The 26,202-nt window shown below is 44.7% G+C and overlaps 1 protein-coding gene across 2 annotated transcripts in view; it reads left to right on the top strand.

Moving 5' to 3' along the window:
* Positions 1-26,202, top strand: part of VIPR1 (vasoactive intestinal peptide receptor 1) — a 67,015-nt gene that overhangs the window by 15,410 nt on the left and 25,403 nt on the right. For both annotated transcript variants that reach the window (XM_027908737.1, XM_027908736.1), the window contains 4 exons: positions 8,609-8,716; positions 19,370-19,473; positions 23,569-23,669; positions 26,023-26,155. In XM_027908737.1, the coding sequence (XP_027764538.1) occupies positions 8,609-8,716; positions 19,370-19,473; positions 23,569-23,669; positions 26,023-26,155 (446 nt within the window). The remainder of the gene's footprint in view (positions 1-8,608; positions 8,717-19,369; positions 19,474-23,568; positions 23,670-26,022; positions 26,156-26,202) is intronic.

Below are 26,202 nucleotides of genomic sequence, written 5' to 3'. Positions count from 1 at the left end.
TATCTCATTATTGGTAATCAATCTGCTCTGCAATCAGATGCTCTTTAAGAAGCAGGGGAGTCATTTAGGGATGGCAGTTAAATAAGGAGCTGTGACTCCTGTTTGGAGGGGATGAGCAGCTCTGGAGCCCAAGCTGGAGGAAGCAGGACATCCTACAGAAAGCAGGAATTTTGAAACCCACTAAAAAAGTCTGAAAAGTGGAAAACACACCCAAGAAAAAAAAAAATAGTGCCAATCCCCCTCCCAGTGCCTGTTCACATCTGCTTAACTTCCTCATACCTCACACCTGTGGGGGGGCAGTGGAGATGAGTCCTGCAGGCTCACCACTGTCATCGTCACAGGCCAAAAAATCAAGGTAGGAAATGGCCCATGTTGTTTAAACTCTGAATTTTGCTTTTGTTGTTCCACAGGCCTGGCTTGAAAAGCCAAATTTGGGGCTTGAGGGGCGAGGGGGGCTCTGTCAGTCCCCTTTGAAGAGGTTAAAGAGTGTTTGATGGGAGGAGAAGCAGTGAACATATGGAAATTAAAAATCAAACTGGAAAAACCTTGATGAAGTTTAAATTAGGAGGCTGTTTATTCATCACCATCTGCTTATAGTGCAGCAAGACAAGAAATAATTAATAGTTCTTTGCCTGCAAAAGTTCAAGTGAATTCCCACCTTCCAGTTGCATAAGAACCTCCTGGGATAGGTGATGTGTCAGTCCTGCTCTGTCTCTGTGTCAGGGGAGGTTTAAATTAGGTAAAAATTAGATAAATATTAGATATATAATATAAATATGTAATAAATGTTCCTAAAATGTTAGATATTAGGAAAAAAACTCTCTTCAAGGAAAGGGTTGTCAAGCATTGAAACAGGGGGAGTGGTGGAGCCACCGCCCCTGGAAGTGTTCAAAAAACATGTGGATGTGGCACCTGAGGCCATGAGTTGGTGGTGAACATGGTTGATGGTGCTGGTTGATGCTTGGACTTGTTGATCTTAGAGGTGTATTCCAACCTAAATGTTTCAGTGATTCATCCTGTCGCTTCGGAATCGTGTAGAGCTCTCATAAGTCTCGTACCACAATTCATCAGCCTCTCCAAAAACCTCCTATACCCTGGAATATTGGGAATGGCATAAAATGACTGCTGCTGGTCAGCTAAATCAAACCCTGGGGATCTTGTCAATAAAAGAAGCTTGGAGAACAGCTCAGCTCGGTCTAAAACACGTTTGATCTTGATGGTCTCTCAAAGGACCTGCTGGACTTCTTTCCATGTTGTCTTTTCTTCATTTTTAATTGATTTTTTTTTTCCTGGGTGATCCAAAGGGCCTCTTGTGTTCATTCCTCCTCTGACCATCAGCACTGGGCAACTTCCAGATCCTCAGTCCCGTCCTTTCCTTGACAGTGTGGCCTCTGTTACAACAGCATGAAGTTCATCCTTGAGATATCAAGACCTTAAATCTCCTCTCATTTAGGATTGGTACCAAAACCAAGTTCCCTTTTGTTTAACAGAAGTTTTTTCTGCCAGTTATTGTGCAGTGGCCACGACACTCAGCAATCCTCCCTGGAGCGAAGGAACCTCCGTCAGCACCGGGTTGCTGATTCCCACATGAGTTTTGGAGAGTTATTTTAGTGGTGAGCGTGGCAGTGCTGCATTAACAGTTGGAGTCGATGATCTTGAGGTCTTTTCAGACCTTAATGATTCAAACAGTGGTTGCTTTTTGCTGTCTGAGCCCGTCCTGTCACCTGGACATCAGCAGGATGAAATTCAAACACAGATCCACACACAGCACCTCATCGTTCTTCCCTGTAGAGCCAACAGCTGATTTTTCGCTTGGAACTCACCTCTCTACAGCCAAAATCACCAGATAAGACATTAAAACATCTGGTTTTCTACCTTAAAATACTGCAGGGGTGGTGGCTTTGCTTTGGTTTCTCCTGCTGCTGACTCGTCCTGGCTGCAAAACTTCCTAACGAGCAGCAGTGTTTGTTTGATGAGGGAACAGCTGCCTCGTGGCTTGTCAGGATTAACAGCCACTTAGAGGACATAAATCTTGTGTTGGAAAAGGCATTTTAGTTTGGAGAAGATGTCACGTTTTTAAATGCCAGCAGACTTTTTTTTTTTTTTTTTGGTTACTTTGCTTTTAGCAGGGGGATGATGTGCAGATGCTCACTGCCTTAGTTATGCAGAGGTTGTAAAAATAAGGAGAATGGGATGTTGGAAAAGCAAATTAAAAACACTTTCAAAGCTCTTGGATTAAATCCATCTGTGCAGAGGTTTTCTTTCTGGCAGCAGCTTGTGTTTGTCCCCTCCACATCCCATCAGATTTCTGGTTAAAAAAAAAAAAAGAAATCTCTCCTTCCCCGTCTTTATTTTGGTTTTGGTTTAATGTTGACTGTGTCAGAGCACTGGCATGATGGAACTCACCCTTTTCATCCAGGATAAGTGCTTTGGGAGGTATTGCAGACACCATAAGTTATGCAGGAAAAGGTGTTCCCAGAGGCTGAGCCAAGCCATCTTCACTAGGAATTCTGTCTGGAAATGCTAAAATGAGGGGAAAAAAAACTTATAGGAAGAATATCCACCTAAATTCACAGTCTGGTTCCCTATAAATCCAGTTTTTCACAACTCCTGGAAGAGCAGAGGGACATCAGCAAGCAGTGAGGAAGCTCTGGAGTAATCCTTTAAGCATGTTCCATGTCAGAGCATTACAGATGGATCTTTTGTTTAGAGGCTGGTGAGGAGATAAGTCACATTTTTGGCAGCCCACTTTGTAAATCTCCATCTTCAATCTTGCACCTTTTGTTTCAGTTTACACGTTCTGGAATTAGGCAGACGGGCTTTTGATTTATAAATTGGATTTCGGAGAGAGAAATCAAAATTGATTCCCAAAAAGAGTGATCCGGAGGGATGAAAAAAGTCAAGTGTTCATTTAGTTTGTTGGTTAAAGAAAGTCTGAGGGATTACAATTTTTTTTTCTTTTTTTTTTTTTTTTTTTAGCTTGTTTACTAGTAGATGTTGACGATGGAAAAACTCACAGGATTTTCGTGCTTAAAAATAATCCTCCAAAAATAGTCCCTGGTGATTTCTTTCCCGCTGAGTGGAATGACTCAGTCTGGGGGGCTTAAGGTGAGGTTCCCTTCGTATGCCTTTAAGTCAAATTTCTGCAAACATTTGGGAATAAAGTCATCTTTTAATATTTCCTCTTGGGTGCCTGGACAGCTTCTGCTGGAAGCCAGTGCAGAAGTTCAAACCAGTTTTTACAGCATGTAATGGTGTTCTTGGTATAAAATCATTAAGGTTGGAAAAGACCTTTTAAGGTCATCAAGAGCAGAGTGGGGAAAAAAGTCCACTGTTGTCAGAACATAACAAAAAACATCCAGATGAAATGCAAGGCCAAGGAAAGCTGCAAGGGGAGCTCTGAGGGGATGGGTTTGCTTCGGAGCAGAGGAGATAAAAACCAAAAAAGGGGATGAGGTGGAGCTGAGGGGAGCAGGGCACAGCAGGGAATACAGTGAATTTTTTTAGGGAAAGGGTGGGATGGTAACATCTACTAACCCGTGGAGCCAATCAAACCCCATCTGTCAAAGAAAAAATAAGGTTAAAACCCTATTCTGCAAGTCCAGGGCAGGATGGGGAAGAATTAAAACCACAAAAGGAGAAATTAATAGGGAGCTGTTGCCATGCTGGAAGCTACTAAAAAGGCAAGGATGCTTCAGCTTGAAAAAGAGATGCCTGAGGAGGGATATTAAAGAGGATTTTATGGGTTTTCTCCCCAGGGAAAGAGATTTTGTGGTTCAACTGTGAGTATTTCTGTCTTTGTTGAAGAACTGGGCTATTCCTCGTGAAACCAGCAATGAGCAGGTTCAAAGTGAATTCAGAAGAGAATATATTTTTTTCTGTCAGTGGACACTTTAAACTGTGCCACTCTTTTGCCCAGGAGGTTGTGAGTTTTAAAATTTTCCCGGGGTTCAGAAGCAAAATCAAGTTGCTTTTAATTTACGAGATTTATGGAAGAAAAAGAACTTTTAACCAAGGAATTTTTTTAAATTATTATTACAGACAACTTTTAAGATTTAAATAGATTATCCCTGGTTTGGGAGGTCTCTACTCATTGGAGCTTGGGGCAGTTGTAATCACCCAAGGGTGATGGTGGGTTTTCCTCACTTCCACTGTGATTAAATTCAAGCTGCCTGTCTGGAAGGGATTGAGTTGCAGGAAGCATCTTTTGGTGTCTTATTTTCTTCAGTCAGCCGAGAGCTGAGTGCTCAGCTGGGACAGGGAGATTGATGCCATGATAATTGGCTGTAATGAGATGGTTGTACTGGGACCAAACTGGGCAAACCCCGGGTGAGCCCCCGGGCTGCTCTTCTGCCTGAGCTTGAGAATAAATGTCACCCCAGAGCTATTTACAGCCCTGGCTCCTGAGAGCTTGGGAAGTGCCTGCTGGTATTGAATTGGAGTGAAAATGAGTTTCCAGTGCAACACACCAGGCTGTGATGGCACCCTCTGATGTCTCACCTTGGCTGTGCCTCTGCCTTGCTGGTGCCTCCTGGGGGGAGTGAGAGCCATGCAGAGACACCCCAGGCAACAAATAGGGGGTATCTTTGCACCTCAACGTGGGTTCAAAGGGCAAAATGTGTGGGAATGTCGTTCAGAAGAGCCCAGGAGTGACCCTGTTTCTCAGGGAGGGCTTGGTGTGAGATTTTAGTGGGCACAGCGGGATTGGCTCCAAGGTCGATCTTCTTAGAGGTCTTTTCCAACCTTAATGATTCTGAGATTCTGGGAGAGAGAGATTCTGGGGTTTTTTTTCTGAATTGGGAGTTCACCTGGGTTCAGAGAGTGCCTGGCACCAACCTGCTGCCATTCATTTCTTCCCTCAGCCAAACCCACTCCCATCCCAGAGCCGTGCCAAAGCTCTGGAAGTCATGTTTATTCACGAAGCAAAGTTATTCTCTGCTGCTTCCTAGATAAGCTCTGACTGTGTATCTGCTGTGAGTGGAGATAGGACTCAAAATAAATGGGTTTTATGCTCTGGTCTGCCAGTTCTGCAAACCACTGTGTGCCTGTGCTTACGAGAACTGACCTCATTCTTGTTTATTAACCTTTAAAAGGGAGAGGAAATGAGGGCCTGAGCTCTGACTCACTCTGAGCAGAGACAGTGGAAAAGGTGACCACCATGTGCAGCTGTGGTGGGGTTTCCTAATCCACTGCAGCCAGCATTGGGTCAGTGGTCTTCAACTACTTCCTCTAGATCAGAAGCTCTTCACCATCCCCCAGGGGAGAGCAGGGCAGAGCTGCGTGTCTGGAAGCCATAGTTAAAATATTTATCTATATATATATAGATAACTAATTATATAATGACAAGGGTTTAAAGAGTGTACCTGAATACCCAGGGATGTGGTAAGTGCTTGGAAAAGCCACACACTTATTTTTATGCTTCTTCCCCAGAAGTCACCTGTGATCCTCTCCAAAGCAAAGCCCAGCCCTTGGCAGTGGGTATTCCTCGTATTTTGGTAACAAAAAAGTGATCAGAGCAGTTCCTTAGATGGAAATGGAGTTTCAGAGTAGGTTGATTCATGGCTCATTTGCACCTGCTGCATTGGGTGAAGGTTGATAAACACCTTTTCATCCTTCTTGCAGATGCAGATACAAGTGCATGGGAGAAGACAACATTTATAATTAATTACTGGAGAAGCACTTACCAATCGCCAAACATGACTTTATCGGGCCAAACAACTTGCCATCTTTGTTACATCCACGAAGACCAAATTGGTGCCACCAGGAAGGGAGGGATTTCCTTTTTCCAAGGCACATTGCAGCTGTTTCTGCCCTCAAATAGTTTTCTTGGGTTATTAATTTCTCACTCTGACAGAGCTAAACGTTGCCTGCCAACTCCCAGCAGTTTGCCAGGGTAAGGCCTGACAGTTTGGGAGAAAGAAAAGTGTTTTCTGGAAGGGTCTTTGATAAAGTTTGTCTGTGTCCTGGGTTGGATGGAGGAGCACGAAGTTTAACCTGACGTTGTGATGGAATGATGACAGTGTGAGTGGCAAGCGTTGGGCTGCAGGTGCAAAGCATCTTGCAGGTATCAGTCTTTGATTGTTCCTGTTCTTTAAACACGAGTTATTCATGCAGGCCCTCTTCTACTCGTTGGAGAGAAGAGAACATCTCTAAAGAAATTACTCGAATTACTGAACTTCAGATAATCAGCACAGGAGAGACACAGAACTGTTAGAGCAGGTCCAGAGGAGGCCACAAAGATGCTCCAAGGGCTGGACCCCCTCTGCTCTGGAACCAGGCTGGGAGAGCTGGGGGGGTTCTCCTGGAGAAGAGAAGGCTCCAGGGAGACCTCACTGTGGCCTTCTGGGACCTTATAAATGGTCCTTGTAAAAAGGACCTTATAAAAGACAGGAGGACCTTATAAAAAAAGATTAAAAGCGAGTTTTACTTGGGCAAATAGTGATAGGACAACGGTGGGTGGTTTTAAATTAATAGAGGAGAGATTTGGATTAGATATTAGAAGGAAATTCTTGCCTGTGAGGGTGGGCAGGCCCTGGCACAGGTTGCCCAGAGAAGCTGTGGCTGCCCCTGGATCCCTGGAATGTCCAAGGCCAGGCTGGACAGGGCTTGGAGCAACCTGGGCTGGTGGAAGGTGTCCCTGCCCATGGCAGGGGGTGGAATGGGATGATCTTTAAGGTCCCTTCCAACCCAAACCATTCTAGGGTTCTGTGATCCTATAGTCCAACCAGAGTTCTGCTTTCCATTGGCTTCTTTAGGTTGACACACCTCACTTTCAGATGCATAAATTTAAGAACCTGAATCCCCCCTTTAAAACCTGGAGCATTCCAGGGAGCTGCTCAAATGCTTTCAGCACGCCTGAAAAGGGCAGCAGTAAGGAAGAATGGTGTTGTAAGAGCCAACAGGCTCTGTAAAGGTGTATTTACAGAGGAAATAATTTTTAAAAGATACACTTTATTTGTCTTGCAAGGCCAGTCTTGCATATCTTCACTTTCTGTTAATCAAAGGAAGCTTTTGTTACAAAAGTGAACACCTTAAAAGCTTCCTTCATGCATCACAGCTGGTGGTGAAAAATGTCAACACAGCAAAGAGATACAGATCACAAAAATGCTCCGAGTGCATAATTCAGGACACTTAAAAAGCCATCTGATACTATCACCTCGTATTTTATTTTACACCATAACCTGTCCTGAGGTAATGGGCTCACTAGAATATATTGAGGTTCAGGGAGGGAAAGGCTGTAGAGCATGAAACACCCCATCCTGAAATCATCTCTTTTCCGTGGGCACAATCTTTAATATCTTAATCCTTTGGGAGCTGCTGGCTGTTTGGTGGCAGATAACTGTGAAACCTGGTATTAGGAACCTGAAAACTGAATTCTGATGAACTCCACAGCCTGCAAAAGATACCATCACTTGCTCCATTTCTCAGGCTCCGCTAAACTCACCTCAGGACTTCACTCGAAAAGTTCAGTTTGTTTGGGAAAGAAGGGAGGAAGAACCTACAGAATCGCTTTGAAATAAGCTGAGGGTTCTTTTTCAGCTTCAAAGCGGGTTTTTTTTTTGTGCTCTCTTTTATTGATCTGAGACAGCACATTGCTCTGCACAGGCTGATGATGACACCAGCCTTTTTATATAATTTTTTTTTTAGCTCAAGTATTAAAAGGTGCTTTAAAGCAGGAATTTCAGATGGGGGTGTAATTACCCAGAACTGCAGTTTGACAGTGGTTCTCACAGCTGCCTGTGAGAAAGGTGTTTCCTCAGCTCTTCTTCCTCACCTCCCAGGTTCCTGTGTTGGGCTGTTGGCCTGAGCAGCAGCGTTTTATTCACATTTGGGGAGGTGTTGCAGCCTAATGGTGCATCACAAATAACTGTGAGATGCTGGAAAAAGGGAGGTCTGTTGACAACCCACCTGCGTAACCCAGGCAATAAATGAAGCCCCTCCCTGCTGGAAATTTAAAGGAGGGATAAAAAAAATGTTCTCAAAATTCTGCTGAGAACTCTGAAATAGGTAACACATCGAGGCAAAAATGTATCTGAATTCTTTGTTATCCACTGTCCCTCCTCAGCCACCAGCTGTGTTTTGTGCCTTCCCCCTTTCTGAGGAGAAAAAAAACTCCTTCTGGGGAAGGGATTTGGCTCCTGGTCCCTTGATTGCCATCCGTGTCCCCTTTCCTGCTGTTCACAGCCCCTGCCCAATCATCCCAGGGCAAACTGATGGCAGAATTTTGTGGGGAGCAGAGGAGGAAGGGGGGTCGTGCCTCACATTTCAGATCAGGTGTTTTAATGCGACAGGGAGGGGTTAAAGCAAGGAAGAGAGAGGTTTGATTAGGCATTTCTGACTTTTTAATCTGTTCTCTGCCAACTCTGATTTGCCTGGTTCTTACACCAAATTGCTGTTCCTTCTATGCTGATTTCTGGAAAATTACAGACACCACCAGTGCTGAATTTCAGGGACTGGGGTGGCTGAAAGCTGCGTGTTTAAATGAAATATTTCAGTGCCCTTCATTCCAAAAGGTGCCTGCAACTGGGGTGATGGGCTCCACACACCTGCTCCATCCAGCAGACGCAACTCCTGTGTGTTCAACCCCCTGCTTTTCTCTCCTCCCCAGGTTGCAGGAGGCAGTGGGACAACATCACGTGCTGGCCCGAAGCGGAGGTGGGGGAAGTCGTGGTACGACCGTGCCCCAAGTACTTCAGATTCCTCACCTCTTTCCTTGGTAAGCAAATCCCCAAAACCTTCTTTATGGCTTCACAGGGGGGGAAGCTCCATCGTATAATCAGAGGGGGAAACAAGCTCTTTCCGTGAGATAAAGGAGGTTTCTGATGCCCAAACCATCAGAGCATCCTCCCTGTCCTTGCAGCATCCCACACTCTGGGTCTCAGGGGTTTGAAAGTGGCTCCTGGTGAAATCCAATATTCAGGATGTTGTGCGCTGAAAACCGAATCAACCTGTGTCACGGTATGTTTGTTGTGCAAAATGAGCAGTTCAGCACCATCATTAATTAAGTCTCTGACACAAAACAAGCTGAAGCTGCACAGAATAAAGGGTTGTGGGGGTTTTTTTTGGTGTTTGTTTTTTTTTTTTCTGCTGAAATGACAGGTTTGGCCACGGGCCAAGAAATTTAACCCGGCAAATAATGGGCAGGGAAGATTAATGGAGGAAGTCTCTTAACTCACTGGGGTGTTTGGGAAGGTTTAGTTTAAAACTCGGGTCTCAGGGGGCTGTGCAGCAACAGGACTGGTTGTCTCCTGGTGGTTTATGGTCATTTTTTACTCCTTTTATTATGGAATCCCTGCAGACCTCCACAGAGAACTGAGCTCTTTTGCACTGGAGGTTATTCAGCGAGCTGATAAATCTCCACTTTTAGAGCCTGGGCAGTCCAAACTCACACAAAGGATGTGGATGGGAGCAAGGATACAATATCATCCCTGTTTAGCAGGCCAGGGCACTGCACTCATTAACCAGCTGATCACCTGCCTTGCCCAAGGCCACACCAAAATTCTTCGTAGACCCAGAAGGGAAATTCAAAATCCCTGGAGTCCCGTCCTAGTGCTGACCTCCCTGTTTCCAAAATTCCCAACTAGTTCATCACTCTTGTGTCAACAGCCAGGGAAAACAGGCAGAAGCTGCTGTAATATCCCATCTTGCAGGACAAGACCCCCGTGCACTGGTTCAGCCACGTGGAATAATTGCCTGCTGTTCCTGCTTTGTGCCCTCTCCCGAGCACAGCATTCCCTCCCTGGGTTTTACAGACCCAGCTGAGTTACTTAATCAGTGCAAAAAATGTCTCTCCAACAAGTTTTCCTAATGCATAATCCCCCCCAGAGCAGAGCAATGAGGAAAATATTATATATATTTGGTTTTATATATATATATACCTATATATATATAGGTCAAGCATTGGAATGGGCTACCCAGGGAAGGGGTGGATTCACTGCCCTTGGAAGTGTTCAAAAATACAGAGGTGGTGTTTAGGGACATGCTTTAGTGGTGGACCTGGCAGTGTTGAATTAGTGGATGGACTTGATGATCTTAGAGGTCTTTTCTAACCTTAATGATCCTATGATTCCATTTTTCATATAAATATGTACATTTTTATATATGTAATTAATTTATATATGTAATTAATATGTAATTTATTTATGTAATTAATATGTACATTTTTTATAAAAATATGTACATAAATATATAAATCCTTGTGGCTACGTTGAACTTAAGCTGAGGAAAGTGGGATGCCTTTAATTCTGTGGGAGGATGGACTTCTGAGAATCCATAAACTTGCCCATTCAGGTGCAGCTGTTGCTCCCTGAGTTGTCTTAGGACACCCTGGTCTCCCTGTCCCCCTGCAGAAAGGTGAAGATCTCTCATGGCTTGTCTGTCATTGGGTCTGTCAGGTGCTTAAGAGGATTTTAAAAAACTTTGGGTTAGGTTTTCCCAAGCAACTGGAGACAGAACAAGAGGGAATGGCCTCATACCATTGGGATGCACCATGGGAGGTTCAGGTTGGACATCAGGAAGAATTTCTTCATGGAAAGGATTGTTAAGCATTGGAAGGGGCTGCCCAGGGAGGTTGTGGAGTCCCCACCCCTGGAGGTGTTCAAGAAAAGACTGGACGTGGCACTCGGTGCTCTGGTTTAGTTGACAAGATGGGGATCGGTCATGGGTTGGGTTTTTGGAGGCTTTTCCCAACTTTCCTGACCCTGTGATCCTGTGAAGTGGATGGTTCCCATCCTGGGAGAAGCCCAGGCTTCACTAAGAGCACTCAGATCATCATTTGGGCTCTCTGTGCCTTTGTCTCCCTGTGCCAAGAAGGAACCTCAGACACAAACCAAACCCTGGCCCTTCCCTGCACACCCACCTTGCAGTGAGCCTGCAGCAGGTGTAAGTTTTTTGTGAGCAGGGAGCTCAGCAAATGCCCTCCAGTGCATCTCAAACAGTACCAGATGCTCATGGTTAGGAACCTGAAGGGAGCCCTCAGTGTTTCTAGTGGAGGTGCCCATCTGTGAGCTCAGGACCCGGTGCTAAGATATTTAGGAAAACAATTTCCAACCTGGAGTGGCATTTGTATCAACTGATTTTGGAGTTTTCCATAAGTAAAACCTATCTCTGAGCTGGTTTTTACGGTCAGAGGTGAGAAAAGGGCTCTTTAAAGGTGCAGTTCAGGTAGTTTTTAGACTTCAGGATGAGTCGGAAAACATCGCTAAACCACATATTTCTCTCCATTTACAACAGAATGATTGTGGAGTGGCTCTGGCAGATGGGAATGTCTTCCAGTATGGAATCCCAGCTCTGCAGAGCAGAAGTGCTCCATCTACTCCTGTAAACAGAGCAGCTGAGGCCCTTCCCAAAGCAGAAAGGGCAGCTTTGATTTCTCTCCGAGCCATCCACAGCCGCACACAGACGTGGGAAGCAGGGATGGTCTGACATGAAAGGAGGGGAAGATTGCCTCTTGTTTTAGGGGATTGCTTGCAGAATTAATGCCATCAAAGTTTGTGAAGCAGTTCTGCCTTTGTTGCAGTCAGGACCCTTGAGTAGCTTTCAAGGAACTCAATCACCTGGTTTAATGTTCGTGTCGTTCCCTTGGCAGGAACATGAAAGCTCCTATCAAACTGTGAGCAGGAGAAAACCTTATTGTCTATTTACAGCAGGAAAAGGTGGAAACACTGGGAAGCAAAGAGTTAATGTCATTTTCCCACCTGACAGAGAATATGCTCTTCAAATGACTAATAATCCCATCTCATGGAAAGTAGAGGATAAAATATCTCCTGGCATTTAGAATCCATAAAATGCCTGCCATAGCCCTGATGTCATTTGACATTAAATTTTTATGGCAATCACGGATTCAAAAAAATTTTCATTATTTCACAGCGTTCGTCACCACCGTGTGAGGGAGACGGATGAGAATATTTTTGGCACCTTCCCTTAAGGGGAAGGTGCTTGACCAGAGTGCTCCAGCTTGCTTTTAATACATGGAAGATGAAATTTGTAATAATGGGTTATTTCTCACAATTTCTCCAGAAGCAAATTGCCCCTCGTGCACACGTTGGTCAGTATAAATTAGCACTGATGGTTTTTAAGCTTCAATTGTAAGATTAATTGGCTTAAGGGGGGGGGGGGGGAATAACCAGTCTCTGGAATCCCACTCGCTGAGATGAAATCCTTCTGAGTTTTGGGCTTGCCCAACTCCTTTTGTCCTCTGGGGCTCTAAATTTATTTCCGCTCTCCTTTCCCGCCCCTCATGAACACTTTTTTGTTCTATATTGCTTTTGCAACGGGAACAAAAATTGAATAAAATGAGGAGAGGGAGGAGCAGATAGCAGCAGATAATGAGGAGACATCCCCAGTGCTGTAAAGAACTCCAAAATGAGCCAGACCCATTATTTATTCGCTGCAGTGCTCATTTAAAAGGAAACGAGCAGTTGAGGGCATTTTGTTATGGAGGTTTGTTCACTGAGAGCCCTCCACCTGCTCAGGCTGTGGAGTTGCTGTAACTCCCCCTACCCAAAAATGTGCATCTTTTTTTGTTGTGAATGTTTCCTGGAATGCTGTGATTGGAGCATCAAAAGATCTCATGGGAAATTCGTCCTAAAGTTTGGCAGCTCTGCTTTTGGTAGGAGGAAACAAACAATTTACCAAGGGCGACTAATGAAAGGGAACAGGTGATGTTTGGAAGGGAGGAATTGCCTGTATTTGCTAAGGATCGAGGTTTCCACAATTAGAAAGTGCAGGGAAGGCAAAGGGAGATAAGGAAAAAGGGATTATTGCCCCCAAAAACGGGGTGCAGGATATTTCAGGGCACTGGAAATGTGGCTTCAGTGACTGCAGGCCAAGTGATGTGAAAAACAGCAAATGAAGAAAATGAAGGCTGTGCCTGTTGTGTGATGGGCTCACACCATGCCATGGCCCCTACTGGGACATTAAATTATGACATATAAAAAATTATGACGTATAAAAACAGGAAATAACATAAAGCAGAGAAATTTTACTGGAAGAATGACCTTGTGATATCCTGGCTGAGGCAGAGGAAGCAAGTTTGGAAGATCTCTTGTCATGATTACCCCACAAATTTTTATTCCCCAGATCTAACCACTCCAGCATCCAGTTTAATGCAAGCTGTAGCTGTCTGCAGGTCTCAAGTGTTTCCCAAGAGCAGTGGGACGGATCAATAATAAAAATGGAACTATTGATGTGCCAATGGGCCCAGCAGCATCTCAAGAGGAGTAAATGACAAGTAGGGCTGTTGCTTTAACAGCTTCTGCTTGAAAAAATCAGTTTGTGACCATGGAATATGATGAGGGAGAAGCAGGATATTGGTGGTCAGAGCAGACCTTCCCCTCTGCTCTAGAGGCTCTTACAGAAAAGGGCAAGAGCAGCAAGAGGGGGTAAAAGCAAACACTCCTGAGCTCCCATTAAATTCAGGCTCCCATTAAAAGCCAGCAAGAGGTTTTCTTCCCCAAAGATCAAAGAGCTAAAACAGCCCCTCTAAGACAAACTTTCAGACGTGCCTCTGGGTCTGAAGTGTGTTCTTGAAACAGCTGAGAGGCAAAAAGAAATTAAGAGGAAAAAAAACCTTAAGAGCCAGACATAGACAACAGCCCTCTGCATTTATTCAGTTCAGTGTTTAACTCCTACCCCTGATCAAACACCTTTGATAAAGGAAATGTTCTGGTTTTATCTTTGTTCCACCAACTCCTCCCTTCTCTCCTTCCGTGTCGTGAAAAAGTCACGTCATTCTTCCACCAGGCCCTTTCCTGGTCGGTATAACCCAACCTGCAGAGTCATTTTGATTCATGCCTCTTCCACATCATTCCCAGAGGAGTTTATAAATCAGGGAGTTGAATAAGAAGGTTTTGCATTCCTGTTCCAGAAATTCTCTCCCATTAATAACTGGTGTGTGCAGTGCTTTGGTGTAGAACAGCATCTCTCCATCTTCCCCAGGGAACAGTGACTGGAAGAAATATTCACTGTGGAACAGAGTTAGATCCTTTGGATAGGGATAGGAGGATCCTGGAGGCAGAGGAAGAACTCTCTGGGCTGTTTGTGTGGGCAGTGGAGGGAATAAGATCAAGGCCAGGAGACCTCATGGAATGTGCAGCTGAGCAGGTCCATCAGGTGGGAGATTCCTGCCCAAAGGAGAACAGGGCCACTGTCACTGGAGTAATGTCTGAATAAAGATAGAGACAGGCAAAACAAAACTAGATGAATGCTCATCCACCTGTAAAAACGTGGATTGAAAGGGTCTGAGTCTGAGGCAAATACAGCCAGGGATGTTGTGGAGAGAGTAGATAGGGAATGATTGTTTTATGGTGCTGAGCAAAAGTGTCCATGAAAAGGGCAAAAATAAACAAAAACAAAACTTGTCTCAAAATGTAGAATCAGAGAATCATCATGGAATAGTTCGGGTTGCAAGGGGCCTTAGACATCATCTACTTCCAACTGCTACGGGCAGGGAACCTTCCACTAGGACCAGTTTGTTGTTAGGTAGGAGGAATTTCCTTCCATCTCTCTTTACTACCCAGAGCAGAGAGTTCCTGAACCCCCTGCAAGGGACAAAAAGCTGCTTAGGACGGGTTGGAGCCACGTCCCAGAGTTTGTGCAACCACACAAGCCGATCACTCAGATGGAAACATTCAGATAATTTGCTTCCAACCAAAAATTCCGGTAGGTGTGCCAACAAACCATGCAGATTGGGAAATCAGAGAGGGCTTTGTGAACTCCTGAGAAGGGTTTGCTCAAACCTGGAGCAGCTGCTGGGCCAGATGGTGAAGTCCTGCTCTACAGCAGACGTGGAACTGGAAAGATGCAGAGGTGTGTGGAGGAAGTGCAATCTCTGCTCCTGCTTCGTGTCCAAGACCTCCAGGGCACACTGGGAGCAGGTTTTCAAGGAATACAGGCCAAGAGCTCATCCCAAACCTTATGGCAGTCACAACTTGCTCATGAGAGGAAGGGGGACTGGCACTGAGCTCTGCTCTGTGAGGACCAGGGACAGGATTAAAGGGGATGGCCTGAAGCGGTGTCAGGGCAGGCTCAGGTTGGATCTCAGGGAAAGGTTCTTCCCCCAGAGGGTGGTTGGCACTGAACAGGCTCCCCAGGGCAGTGGGCACAGCCCCAAGGCTGCCAGAGCTCCAGGAGGGTTTACACAACGCTCTCAGGCACATGGTGGGATGGTTGGTGTGTCCTGTGCAGGGCCAGGAGTTGGACTCAATAATCCTTGTGGGTCTCTTCCATCTCAGAACGTTCTGTGAATCTCATCTAGTGAGTGACAAGGGCCTGTGTTTTATTATACACACATTTATGGCAGGAGGCTGGCACTGGATGAGCTTATGGGTTCCTTCCAACCCAGCCCATTTTTATGATTCTTTGTGTAATATCACAGAATCAGGGAATGGTTTGGGTTGGGAGGGACCTTTAAATGTCATCCTGCCCAACATCCTCACCATGAGCAGGGACATCTTCAACTAGACCAGGTTGTTCAGAGTCACATCCATCCTGACCTCGAATGTTTCCAGGGATGGGGCAGCCACAGCTTCTCTGGGCAACCTGTGGCAGTGTTTTACTGCGCTCACTGTGACAAACACCAAACCATACAGCACTTTACACCTACTCAGATGGTCCATCCTCCCTGGGTAGTGTTTAAGGGGCTGCAGATGGCTCAGGTGTTGAACCTGAGAGAGACCCTGCCCTTCTCTCTGGGGCACAACCTGAAGCCACTAAAATGTTTGCAGTGCTGTGGTCAGTAAATCTGCAAAGAGCTGATATGTGGGGAGTTAATTAAACACTTGTGGCCTGTGATGCTTCTCCTGAGCCTTTAAGGCCCTGCTGCAGTAAAACCTCCTGAAAACTGGTTATTCAGGCCTGTGGCTTCACCCCTTGCCTTTCAATAGTGTTTTATGTTTTGACTGTCATTAACACCCATATAAATGAGCCAAAGGTCATCTTGCTTCTTATTTACACTTGAATTCTCCTCTGTGAGCAGTGGCTTTTATGCCACAGTGTATTTTTGGAATCTTCTTAGTTTCCCATCCTGGCTCTGCTCACTGTAGTCTCTCCAGCTTGTATAAGGATTACTAACTACCTTTTTTTTCCCCCTTTCCTTTCTGCACTTTGTTCCTTTGCTCCCTTTGTTCATCCATCCCCTCCCACCTGGCAGGGAGCCTTATGGAAAGGTCATCACCTTGTTCCCTCTCCAAACTCACCTTTAAACTCCTTTGTCCTCCTACCTGCAAAGAGAAATGACAGCGGTGAAGAAGCTGAGGTCCCTCAAATTGTCTCCCTGTGGTGCTTTGCTGAGGACTCACACAATCAAATTGTGAGCCTGGGTATCTCCCACCGTCCATGAAGGGGTGATTTCACTTCATTTACACTACAGTGTAACCAATTTAGCCCAGTTGCCTTCCCTCCTCTTCACATTTTCTGGCCATGGCTCAACTAAAACACAGGAGACTCCATCTCCATTTCCACAAGGAAACACTTTTTTGCTGTGAGGGTGACCAAGCACAGGAACAGGTTATTACCCTGAGATGGGGTACAGTCTCCATCCTTGAAGGACCCCAAGAATATCCAAAAGGTCATGCTTCCATTCAGCCAGTTTTAGGTGACCCTGATTGAGCAGGGGGTTTGGACCAGGTGACCTCCAAAGGACTCTTCCAAACTCAAGGTTATTTTTACCATAAATGAGAGTTAGCTGTGGCTTCTTCGAGTGAAGCTTTTTGTTATTTATCTTTTAAATGGAAACCCTCATCCTATTGCTTTTAGGAGCAGATGCACCAGTCTGACAGTGGCAACATTTCTGATCAAAGTGAAATATAAACCCCACAAAAAGCAGATTGTTTCATGGCTGATAACTAATACCACCAGTCCTGTAAAATGGCACATACAGCTCCTGGTGCTTTGAAAAATTTGCCTTTCCATTTTCAAATGATCAGACTTTATTACCAAAGTCTGGTGGGTAAACCGAGAGCAAGGGAGGCCACCAGAACTGGCTGGATTTTCACTGGGGGTCTGTGGCAGAGCTTTAAATTGACCTTGAAACATCAAAATCTCAGTTTAATACTTGTCTGAAGTTCACTGCCTGTAAATCTCAGAGTAAGAATCTTCTGAGGCACTTTTCCAAATTTTCTGGGTTTTTTTGTTGTGGTTTTTTTTTTTTTTTTTCAATATAGAAACTAATCTGGTAAACAGTAGTAATTAGAAATGCTGTTTGGTCTGAGGGGAAACATCAGCCATCACTTGAGCCAAAACTGTGGGGAAGTAAAATCTTCATTTTCTAACCTTGTCCTTTTTACACCTCTCAGACATCAGTGAGCAAAGATTTCTTGTGTCACACCATATGGGTGAAATTCCATATCTAAAAGTGGCCTGAGCAGCAAAGAGTGGCAGAAAAACTTCTGTGAGAAGTTTCTCTAAAATCAAAGTAATTGTTATTATTATTATTATTATTGTTAATTTTTAATCCCAGTGATGCTGTGTCATTGTGCTTCCCTCTACCTGAGTTCCCACATCTGCTAAAGTATTAAGATAATTTGAGATTTCTAAAATAATCCAACCATTTGTGAGGAAGTGGAATTAAAAAGAAGAAATATGAGACAATAAGGCTGAAAGAAGCACCCCTTAGTTCACTGAGGGTAAGCAACAAAGAACCAAAACCACAGTGAAATCTAAAATCATCCCCAAACAGAAAGGAGTTTCGAGCAGGAAACAAGAAACAATGAAGTTCAGATAATGGGATCCATTGTAATGAAGAAGAAATAACAGAAATTGCATAACACCTCAAAAAAAAAAAAAAAAAAAAGGACACTGAACAGTCATGGCCTTGATTTTGTTTGCCCAAGATCTCTTGCGATCCCAATGTGAAGCCTGGCCAAAGGAGCTGCAGGCAGTGACAGCGCAGGAAAAGCCTGAGGAGCAGCTCCAAGGTGTGCTGGAGCTGCTGCTCCTGGACCAGCTGGGAGAATGAACCTTCAAGAGCTTTCATGGAGTTCAGATCTCTTGCAGAGGCAAATTCCAGGGACAGGTTTAGTGTGAAAATCCTCCTGTCACAAGGGTTCAACAGGTGACTGAAGCCAGGGGGTCAGGCTGCTGCTGATTTCAGAGCAAAGCAAGTTCCACGGCTGGGAGGATGTTCGGATGACTCAATTGTCAGAAATTTCTGGAGGTGAAACTCGGGTATTTTCCTGACTCACAGCTGCAGAATTGATTTGCTGCTGTTTGCAGAGGTTTTCTCGCTCTTGTGTGCAAAGAACCCCATTGTTGGAAGTGTTTGCGGAGCTCTGGAGTTTCACCGACGCCGTTTCTCGTCTGAGAAGCGAGTTTTGATTGCTGTTTGTTCATTCTGGTTTATTAAACCAGCTTTCCAGTCAGGGGGAGACAGTTTTGTGTGATGAATGGCACCAAAGGAATGCCACAATGGTGGGATTGGTGTGAGCTGGGCAGGGTAGGAACTGCTGGTCAGAGAAGGTGCCGGGGGGATTTACAATGTACTGAGTATGTTTTTACTTTGTTATTTCTGTATGAGCAGGGTGTATCTCGGCCTTTTAGGCTACCAACCTCTCAGGGTAAAGCTTATCCTGATTGCTGGTCCCTCCTCCCTTTGCTGGATTGAGCCAATTTGGGTTTGAGGAGCAGAGATGCTTTCCAAAGGGAGATGTGCTTTGTTCTTACGATCCCGGATGGATCAGGAAGCCCAGTTTTGGCTGAAGGAGTGAGATGTCCTTGTGTTAATTAAGGCTCTTTTTAGCTGGTTGGAGGCACTCAGCCTGCTGAAGAGCCCAGGAAGTCTCCCTGTCCTTGAGCACACATGTTAAAGCAGGCAATACAGGTTGTCAGAATGTGTTTTTTCTCCCCTCACAGCCAAATTTTCTCAGCCAAAAGAGTGGAGTGGAATTCCCAGGAATGCCATTTGACCAGGCAAGGTTTGGGTTTGAAGGACTGCATTTAGTTCCCAGGCCTCCAATCTTACCTTCACCATGTGAAATGAGCACTTTTTATCTATCCCTGTCTCAGCTTCTCACAGGCACAAATAATGCACTGATCTGTTTGGATAAAATGTTTCCACAAAAGAAGGAAGGAACAAGAAAGAACAAGGCAATGTGACAGTAACCCTCTCAAACAATACTGGTGCAGTGCCAACACCCAAAGGTCTGGGTACAACTGGCATTATGCACCATTAGAAGTATTAAAATGCACTTTGTTTCTCAGGTCTGCCCTTTACAACCCAGTGGGTCCCTCCAGTTTGGACGTTCTGTGTAATATGGAAACTTAATAACAGAGAAAAAAAGCAGGAGAATTTTACTCCAAGAATTGTGCTCTGGCATTTGTATCACAGGGGAAAGTTTGTTTTCTAAGCTGTGGTTTTTCTCTTTCCTTCCAGGGAACGTGACCAGGAATTGCACAAGCCAGGGTTGGTCAGACGTGTACCCTGCTCCCTACACCGTAGCTTGTGGATACGATTCCAACAGCACTCCAGGGGAAGAGGTTTGTAAGCCTGGATGGGTAGACATCAACATTGAACAGGGATCAGTATCAGATGGTCTTCCCACGCCCAGTTTTTTCCATTTCCCCAAGAGAGCCCTCTGGAGGATCCCTGGAAGCAGAATTCTAATGCTTGGTCAAAGAAATGATCTTCTCTTTGATTTTATGGAATCATGGAATGGGTTGAGTTGGAGGGGACCTTAAAAACCATCTCATTCCAACCCCCTGCCATGGGCAGGGACACCTTCCACTAGCCCAGATTGCTCCAAGCTCCATCCAACCTGGCCTTGGACACTTCCAGGGATGGGGCATCCACAATTTCCAGGGCAGTGACAGAAAATCAGCACCTGTGAAGATCAGACCAATGTCTGTATGATGCCTACAAATATCTCCAGGTGCTTCATGTTCCATCGTCAGCTTTGAAACCAGCCCCCCACATTTATGTTTTTCCTTGAGTAGATATGGGGTTTCCAGTCTTTTTAGGGCAACACTGGGATCAAAAGGGATAAAAAGGATATAACTCACTTGCCATCAGTGCTGCCCTGCTGATCTCAATCCCTGAATATCTAGAGCACTGTAAGGAACACACATTCCCGTGAAATGTTCCTGAATTTTGGAAGGAAATCCTCAAGCTCTCTGGGATGTTGTCTGTATATAAATTAGCAATTGCTGACTGAGGTATAAATAGATTTACTGGGGATTGTCATTATGCAGGGAGGAGTTTGTTATTGGTTTGCTGCGTCCTAGGACGTGAAGGGTAAAGTCTGAAGAGGGTGACAAATGTCAGAAGCAAGATCCGCCTCACCTAACTCAAAGTTCAGCATCTAATCTAAACTAAACTAGTCCCCAATAACTGCCACATAATCAACAAGAGAAAGCTTATGCTGAAAAAGAATTACACTTCACAGCAATCATGCATTGTAGTGTTTATATTTTCATATAATACATTTATATCTTTATATAATATGTTTATATTAAACCTCTTCCCATGGTTGTTGTTTAGGTTTTTTTTTTTCTGGTTTATGACATGTCAGTGTTTGTGAATGTTGGACACAGGAATCTCAATAGTGAATTAATGAATATATATTTCCAGTACTTAAAGGGGGCTTACAAGAAGACTGGAGAGGGATTTTTCACAAGGGCATGGAATGATAGGACAAGGGGGGATGAGCTTAAGCTGAAGGAAGGAAGGTTTAGGTGAGATATTAGGAAGAAATTCTTCCCTGTGAGGATGGAACAGCACTGGAACAGATTGTCTAGAGAGGCTGTGAACTGCCCATCCCTTGGAAATGTCCAAGGCCAGGCTGGATGGGGCTCTGAGCAACCTGGGCTAGTGGAAGGTGTCCCTGCCCATGGAAGAGGGTTGGAACAAGATGATCTTTAAGGTCCCTTCCAACCCAACCCATTCTATAATTCCACATGGTGAGAGCTCTCAGTGCGTGGTCCCACATTCCCAAGGCACTCAGAGAGTTAAGAGAGGATCTGAACAGAACTGAGGCAGCTTTAGGAGCAGAGGAATACAGAAAATAGCAAAGGGAAAGTTGCACAAAGAACTTCGGGGCTCTTCTGAAGAAAGTCTTAGTGAGCCTTCAAGGTCAGCCACCACTTCACGTCCTCGAGTGTCCCATCCCTCAGACCGAGCTGAGTGGCACCAGCTCAGCTCTGCCAAAGCCATTGTTGCAGGTCTGCCCTGGGAATGGTTCATGTTCCAGGCAGGGATTTGGGAATTCCTGGGACGTGCTTTGGCGGCCCAGCGCTCTGCAGCAGTGCCAGAGTGTCGCGTTACCAGGAGAACACGGATTGTGCTCTTTTAATTCTTTCTTAATTATTTTCTCCTGATTTCTGCGCTTTTTGTCACGCTGTTTGAGTCTAATTTGTGTGAAAGGAGGCTGAGGGGGGTGAACATGCAGTATTAGCCTGGGAGGAAGAACGGGTTTTTGGTGGTGGTGAATTGGCTGTCAGTTTGGGGAGGAAGAAATAAAGGGAACAGGAAAAAAAAAGAACAGCAGGTTGTGTGGGACACGAGATCCAGGGCAGACTGATTACCTTCCACGTGTAGAACACTTTATGACCTCTTGGGCTCAAGTTTTAACCAACATGTTTGGCAACTGAAAGACATTATATCAGTGTTTCTCTTCTTTTTCTCTTACAAATGGAAATGTTTCCCCTTGTAAACCAAGATACCAAGGAACAAATGTTGAGGTCACTGAACAGAAACCAGGGAAGATGATTCTCAATTAATCTCAATTTAGCATCTACCTGAAATAATTGTTATTATCACATTCCTGTGAAATTAAGCAGAGGGTTTTAGAAGTCAGAGAGACGATGATGAAATTGCCTGATTTCATTCTGTAAGTCAGCCTAGGTCTTCAGCTGGAACCCAGGCATCCTGCCATGCATTGCCTTCACTTACCTAAATCCCTCCAATTCCAGTGATGATCTTGGGTCAAATTCTCTGCTTTGATGTCTGTAAAGTAGGAACTGATTGTCATCAGCGAGTGCAAATGAAGAGTGAGAAGTCATGATATGCTGTTTCCAGAGCAGAGATGACCCCACGTGCTCCATTAAAGCTGAACTCAGAACCATCCCTCTCTACACAAGAATGTCATGAAATATTGGGAATTGCTTGTTGAATAACACCAAGGACTTTCCTCCTGCTGGGAATAACTCTGAGAAGCAAAAGGCCTGGATCTGTATTCACACTGGAGATTTTCTATCCACCATCTCACTGCTGACACCTCCTGTGATATCCCTTAATTTCCTTTCCCCCATTTCTCTGCTCTCCTAAACACAGTGTGGGACAACCTCTTCCTCAAACACAGTCCCCTACCATGAGCTCCCTCCTTCTGCTGGCCAGGTCTTTCCTGGAACATTTCTGCTCTGGTGCCATCAAGAAGGGAACTAAATAATGAGAGAAAGATGAAACCAAGAGGAAAGGTTTTACTGGAAAAGCCTCAGCTGCCTTTGAGATCCCAAACTCCAATAAGGCTGGAAAGAAGACTTTATTTAGGTAGCTTGGAGTGTCTTGTTTTCACCTCCCCCCACCTCCAAGCTGGCTTGTGCAAATGCTAAAAGGATTGCTACTCATCTCAGCCCCACTGGTTCTGTAAAGTACCAAGCACTTGTCAAGGCCTGTGAAAATAACATCTAAAAATGTCAACTCTCAGTGTTATTGAAGAGCCTTTCTCCAAACAAGGTTGGGTTTAGATTTTCTGTCTAACCTGATCTTTGTGGTTTGGGTTGTTTGGGATTTTTTTATTGAAAAGGAGGACAGGGAAGGCAGGGAAGTGTCAGTCAAGGGCTGGAAAAAATGAGATTTTCCACTAAACGAGTTAGATTCTCATGCAAACTTAGATTTGTCATTGATAAAATAAATGACTAAATACTTTTATCTTTTGTCCTTTTTTTAAGGTGAAAATCAGAACGTATTGATTTAGAGTGTTGCTGGAAAGCCTTGGAGGGCTGGAGTTTTGCTGCCTTACTTCCCCATTTTGTTTAGAACAGGATTCCCTGTTGGATTCATGTCCCAGGGATTCCCTCTGTGCCCTGTCGAAGGGCAAAGCCACGAACCAATTTCCAACTCTTGTGTATTTCTGAATTAACTTAGGTTTGATTTCAGTGAGAATGTTTTAAGTTACTTGCCTGAGCACAAGGCGCAACTTCCACAAAAACAAACCAATTACCCGAGCAGTTCTGCCCTCAAACTTCCTCAACAAGCTCGGATCTCCTCGTCCTCCCCACGTGATGTGTCAGTGTGCTCTTTAGCTGAACATTAATCACTCTTGTTCCACAAGGTTCTAACCATGTAGCTGTCTCTGCAAGTGTCAAATCAGGCTCCTTCCAGCAGGAACATTTCCCTGGTGGAGCTCTAACCCAGTTTTTGGAGTGATCCAAGCTCTGCTGCAACCAGATGTGTTCTTATTCACACCGGTGGTGTTTGAGTCGTGTGCTCTGCTGGATGATGTGAAGGAGTTGTTTCGAGAGGATGGAGAAGGATGAGTTCCCTGTCTCACCAGTCAGTGGTGCTGTATTTAGGAATGCATTTTGGCAGCTCTTTAAAGGACCTGTTTTGCCTCTTTCCTTTCCCCACTACCCCAGCAAACGGCGTTCTACGGCACGGTCAAGACCGGCTACACCATCGGACACACCTTGTCCCTCATTGCCCTCACAGCTGCTATGATCATCCTGTGTCTCTTCAGGTAAGACCATGAGCAAAAAAAAAAAGGCACTCAAAAGGACATAGAGGCTGTTAAAGTTATAGACTTTATAGGCTATGAGTGGCACAGATAAATGCCAAAAACTTCTGAGTTGGATTAGCGGAAGAAAGTTCTCCCGTCTTTTGGCACCGCTGTTTTTTACTGTGTGGTTTGTGGCCTTTGTGTGAGATTTATAACCCAAATCCTGTTTTTATTTAGGTGGATTTATCTCACTAAAGGTAGATTGTCACATGATGGATCCCTGTATTAGAGGCCATTATGCCATAAACCTGTTATAGCCCACAGAGTCAGATATATGGATACTGTGGAATTTCTGCTCAAAGTAGAAATTCAAAGTGGTACTGATTAATCACACTCCAAAACTACCCAGGATCACAAAATCCCAGAATGGTTTTGGTTGGAAAGGACCTTAAAGATCATCCTCTTCCAACCCCCTGCCATGGGCAGGGACACCTTCCACCAGTCCAGGTTGCTCCAAGCCCCGTCCAACCTGGCCTTGGACACTTCCAGGAATGGGGCAGCCACAGATTTTTCTGGGCAGCCTCTTCCCTCCCAGAGTGCATTTCAGAAACACTTCCTGCTGCAGCTTTATGGCAAGACAGAAACACCCAGAGCCTTTTGAGTCATGCTGGGAGCTCTGAGATGTTCACAAGGATAGCAGATACGATGCAGAACCTTCAGGAGACCCCTGCCCTTATGAATTGATGGGCAGATACTCTGCAGCTGATCAAGTGGCATTAGAAGCCTAGATTGTGGCAAATTAATTAATCCTCAGTTTCTTGTTTATAAATTAGTCAGGCATCCAAATTTGGGTGCCTCCAATGAAGAGGTCTGAGTATAAGTTATCTCCTATTATAAAGCTGTTTTGGTGAAGGGAGAACAGCAAAGATCAGACCTCTGTGAATGGAAGAACCTCTGGGATGTGTTTCCACCTCCTCCTGTAGCAAAGGGCTTATATTCTAGGGTATAACTCTCACACTTAGACCAAGACTGGCCTCACCTTTCCAGAACTTTGCTCTCCTCACGTGTGTTCTCTCCACTCCCTTCCCAAGGGAGGAGGGAGTCAGCAACACATACTGATTATCTCAGCATGGTACAAGGGGCCAGGCTGATGAAACCCTGGAGGTTCACGCCGTTCCTGTGCGGGAAACGGAGTCATTTGACTTCCCTTCACCTGGAAGTCCAGAGGACTCAGCCACATTATCTTGCCATCACCCCAGATTAGGAGCACAACCCCTGCCAAGGTGCGGTGACTCATTAGGGGCTGGTCAGTGGATTGTGCTGCTGAGCGAGGTGTGTGGTGGTTCTGGTGTCTGTGCAAAGTGCCCACCTGCAGAGTACTGGGCTCTTCACGTGGCTGGGGTAAAGTCCCACTTGGTAAAAAAAAAAAACAAACCCACACCTACTTGATCAAAATTCATCTTCAAAATATTAGCAGAAAAAAAATAATGTTTAACCACATACTGGCTTTTCTCTCAAGAATATTCCCCCCTCTCACAGCAATAGGATTAATATATAAATAAAGCAAAAAAGCAGTGTAACTATGGTGCAGGATACAGGTGTACATTTATTGCCAATTTCATCATTTGTATCTTAAAATAATATTTTATTATATATAATTTCTCTTTTAACTGCTTGCCACTTTTTTCAGATATGCCCTTGATGAATAACTTTTACTTCCCATTCTTGAGATACTGTGAGCTTAACAGAAGAGATACAATTCTCAGACACAGATCATTATTTTAACGTGATTTTAAATATTTTTTTTTTCTGGTTTATCAAGTTGACCACCAGAAGTTTCACCCAATCTGTGCTTTAAACCAGATGAATTCTGGCAGTGTTCTCAGCGTCATTAACAACCAGTAATTTATAAGTAATTATACAGTTCATATTGCTCCAGAAAGCCTGTAATACGTGTTAATTTTGGCAACAGATGCTAAGAATTTATTTCCCTTCTTGAACAAACATTTCACTCTGGGAAGAATTATTGCAGCACAAACACCACGTAGAAAACAGCCCTTTATTGTGAGCTGCTCAGTGGAAAGCATTTCTTTTCCAGTGGAGAAGGGTGGGATGGACCTGCTTTCTGTCATTCTGTGTTTTGTCCTGCTTTTCTGAGAAATGGCAAAAGCAGCAGGGCTGTGGATCGCCACGTTCCGTGGATTTAAAAAGGGCTTGAAGTGGATTTGTGGTGATGTAAATCAGAACAGAGCCCGTCTCGGGGTGTCTGATGTTTAATTGTAACTCCATGAGTTACAGGAGAGACATGCAAATAGGTAAATAACCCTTTTGTGAAGCCTGGCTATTGACAAAATGTTTCATCTCTTCCCTACAGGAAACTGCACTGCACTCGAAATTATATTCACATGCATCTCTTCATGTCCTTCATAATGAGAGCCATCGCAGTCTTCATCAAAGATGTCATCCTGTTTGAGAGCGGAGAGTCCGAGCACTGCTTTGTGAGCTCAGTAAGTAGCCTTGCACTTTGAAGTTTCCACCTCATTCTGTTGCCCCC

Source organism: Empidonax traillii, unplaced genomic scaffold (genome assembly GCF_003031625.1).
Source record: "Empidonax traillii isolate 1590-97213 ecotype Southwest subspecies unplaced genomic scaffold, ASM303162v1 scaffold1825:size107166, whole genome shotgun sequence".
NCBI lineage: Eukaryota > Metazoa > Chordata > Aves > Passeriformes > Tyrannidae > Empidonax > Empidonax traillii.
Note: the sequence above shows the minus strand (reverse complement) of the source record. Positions and strands in the feature narration are given on the sequence as shown.